The sequence below is a fragment of the Oryza glaberrima genome, chromosome 2, assembly GCF_000147395.1.
Source record: "Oryza glaberrima chromosome 2, OglaRS2, whole genome shotgun sequence".
In the NCBI taxonomy this organism is placed as follows: domain Eukaryota; kingdom Viridiplantae; phylum Streptophyta; class Magnoliopsida; order Poales; family Poaceae; genus Oryza; species Oryza glaberrima.
In genome coordinates, this window is record NC_068327.1 from 16,882,315 (window position 1) to 16,884,812 (window position 2,498).

General features: G+C 64.7%; 1 protein-coding gene across 1 annotated transcript; it reads left to right on the top strand.

Moving 5' to 3' along the window:
- Positions 1-580: 580 nt before the first annotated feature.
- Positions 581-2,498, top strand: LOC127763257 (uncharacterized). The gene has a single exon (XM_052287907.1). The coding sequence runs from the start codon at positions 600-602 to the stop codon at positions 2,337-2,339; it is 1,740 nt and encodes a 579-aa protein (XP_052143867.1). The 5' UTR covers positions 581-599; the 3' UTR covers positions 2,340-2,498.

Consider the following 2,498-nt stretch of genomic DNA (forward strand, 5'->3'; position numbering starts at 1 on the left):
ACGAACTACGAAGCTTTAGCGAAAATCAAGGTCATTTCAGACATAACCACGGTAAGATAGGGTCGAAGGTGTTATGAAACATAACCATAGTCAGCTATTTAAACATAACCATAGTTAGTTTTGAAAGTTGGGTTGAGAAAAAGGCATCGGGAATTTGGGATAAGTTTAAAGGCAAATATAGAGTTGATAACCTTATCACACACCATTTCCCCTTCATGTTCGTATAGTAATTTGCCAACAATTCGTCCCTGAATACACCTGGTTCACGGATTACCTGCGGGCTGCGGTCTAATAATCGTCCACACCAGTTGGCTCACCAAAGGCAGCGTCCACGCACAACACCCAACCTCCTCTGCTGCAGAATTGCAGGGTTGATACGGAAGATTCCGGGGTCCCCACCTGTCAGCCTCAGCACCAGGGCTGACGCAGCGAGCAAGGCAAAGCAACCTCGCATTCCTTGCCGCGGAGGTGGGGCCCACCTTGCCACTTGCCCGCCGTTCAGGCCGGCCAGCTATAAATACCCGCCGCCTCCGCCTGCGCCTTCGTCTTCCTCTCCCCAAGCCATTCGGCAAAAGCACTCTCGAGGGAAGCGCGCATCCATGGCGCTCCTCTTCCGCATCTCGCTCCTCCTCCTCCTCGTCCCACTCATCCCCACCGCCGCCGCGTCCCACCACCACTCGCCGGCGGGAGGAGGAGGAGCGGCGGTGCCGCTTCACCCGCGCCGCCACCACCGCTCCGTCGCGAACACGGCCACGGCGCTGTTCTACCCCGCCCCTTCCATGCACCAGAACCACATCGAGGCGGAGGAGGGCCAGTCGCTGCACGTGCTCGCCGACCCCTTCGCCGCCGCGCCCGCCGCTGCCGAGGCTCCGTCCGGGGAGACCGCCATCGCCGCGGTGGGAGCGGCGGCGGAGGAGGCGACCCCTACGCTGATCGACGACTCCCCGCAGCAAGCAGCGGCCGCATCACCACCACCACCACCACCACCTCCTCCTCCTCCTCCTCCTCTCTTCGCCAAGCCGGATCTGGACTCCACGGCGCCACCGCAGCCGAAGGAGGAGGGCGTGGACGGGTACGGGTCGACGACGGCGACGGCGACGGTGACAGCGGCTCCGCCACTCGACGAACCTGCTGCGGCCACGGCCACGACCACGACGACGCTTCCGCTACCGAGGTACAGCCACGTAGCGAGCCCTCCTCCGCCTCCAGTCCACGCCGGGGTCGCGGGCTTGGGCGACGAGCAGCGCCTGGAGCAGCTGGTGAGGGTGCTCTCCTCGCTGGGGTACAACGAGATGGCCTCGGCGGCGCTGCTCCTCGCCAACTCGGCGTTGCTCGCGGCGTGGCCAGGGTCGATCACCGTCTTCGCGGCTCCCGACGTCTTCCTCCGCGCCTCTTGCCCCATGTGCTCGCGCCGCCATGTCCTACTGGAGCACATCGCCCTGGGCTACTTCCCCTACACCGAGCTCGCCGCCGCCTCCACCGCCAAGCTCCCCTCGGCTTCCCCGGGCTTGTGCCTCAACCTCGCCTCCGACCACGGGCCGTTCGCCATCCACCACGTCAGGCTCTACGTCGACGGCGTCGAGGTCTCGCACCCGGAGCTCTACAACGACGGGCGCTACGTCGTGCACGGCCTCCACGGCTTCCTGCCGCCGCTCTCCCACGGCTCGTGCTCCCACGGCTCGAATCATCGCCACCACTACCACTACCAGTACCACCACCACCACCACCACATCATCGCCAGTTCGGCCGCGTCGTCCGCCGCGACCGCCGCCTCCGTGGTGCGCATCATGATCCGGGAGGCCATCGCCCGCCTCCGCGACAGCGGCTACGGCTTCGTGGCGCTGGCCATGCGCGTCAAGTTCGCCGAGCTCGAGAGGTTGGCGAACATGACGGTGTTCGCGCTCGACGACCAGGCAATCTTCGTCGGCGGAGGCCACGACTACGTCTCGGCGGTCCGCTTCCACGTCGTCCCCGGGCACCGCCTCACCCACGCCGACCTCCAGGGCCTCCACCCGGGCACGATGCTCCCCACGCTGGCCGGCGAGGGCCAGAACCTCGTCGTCACCCAGGGCGCGTCCGGCTCCGGCTCCGGCCCCAGAGACGTGCGCATCAACTACATCCCCATCAAGGACCCCGACGTGGTGATCAACTCGCGCATCGCCTTGCACGGCGTCTACGTGCCGTTCCCGCGCCTCCACCTCGCCAACCTCGCCGCCGCGGTCGCCCTCGCCTCCTCCAACCAGATCAACGCAACCTGCGGCGTCTTCGGCGACTGCGCCTCCGCCGCGGCGACCTCTACCACTGTTCCGGCTGCTCACCGCTACGGCGAAGGGCAGTGATCGCGTGAGTGCGTCTCTTTCGTCCTCTGCTTCTAACTAGCTAGGATTTAGCACCTGCCGGTTTTGTCTGTCTCTGATTAGGATGAGTAATGTGCTGTGATGACATGTCGTGCTACTGCCTGTACGGTTCTCGGTTCATGCCATGGATCAGCAACTGCT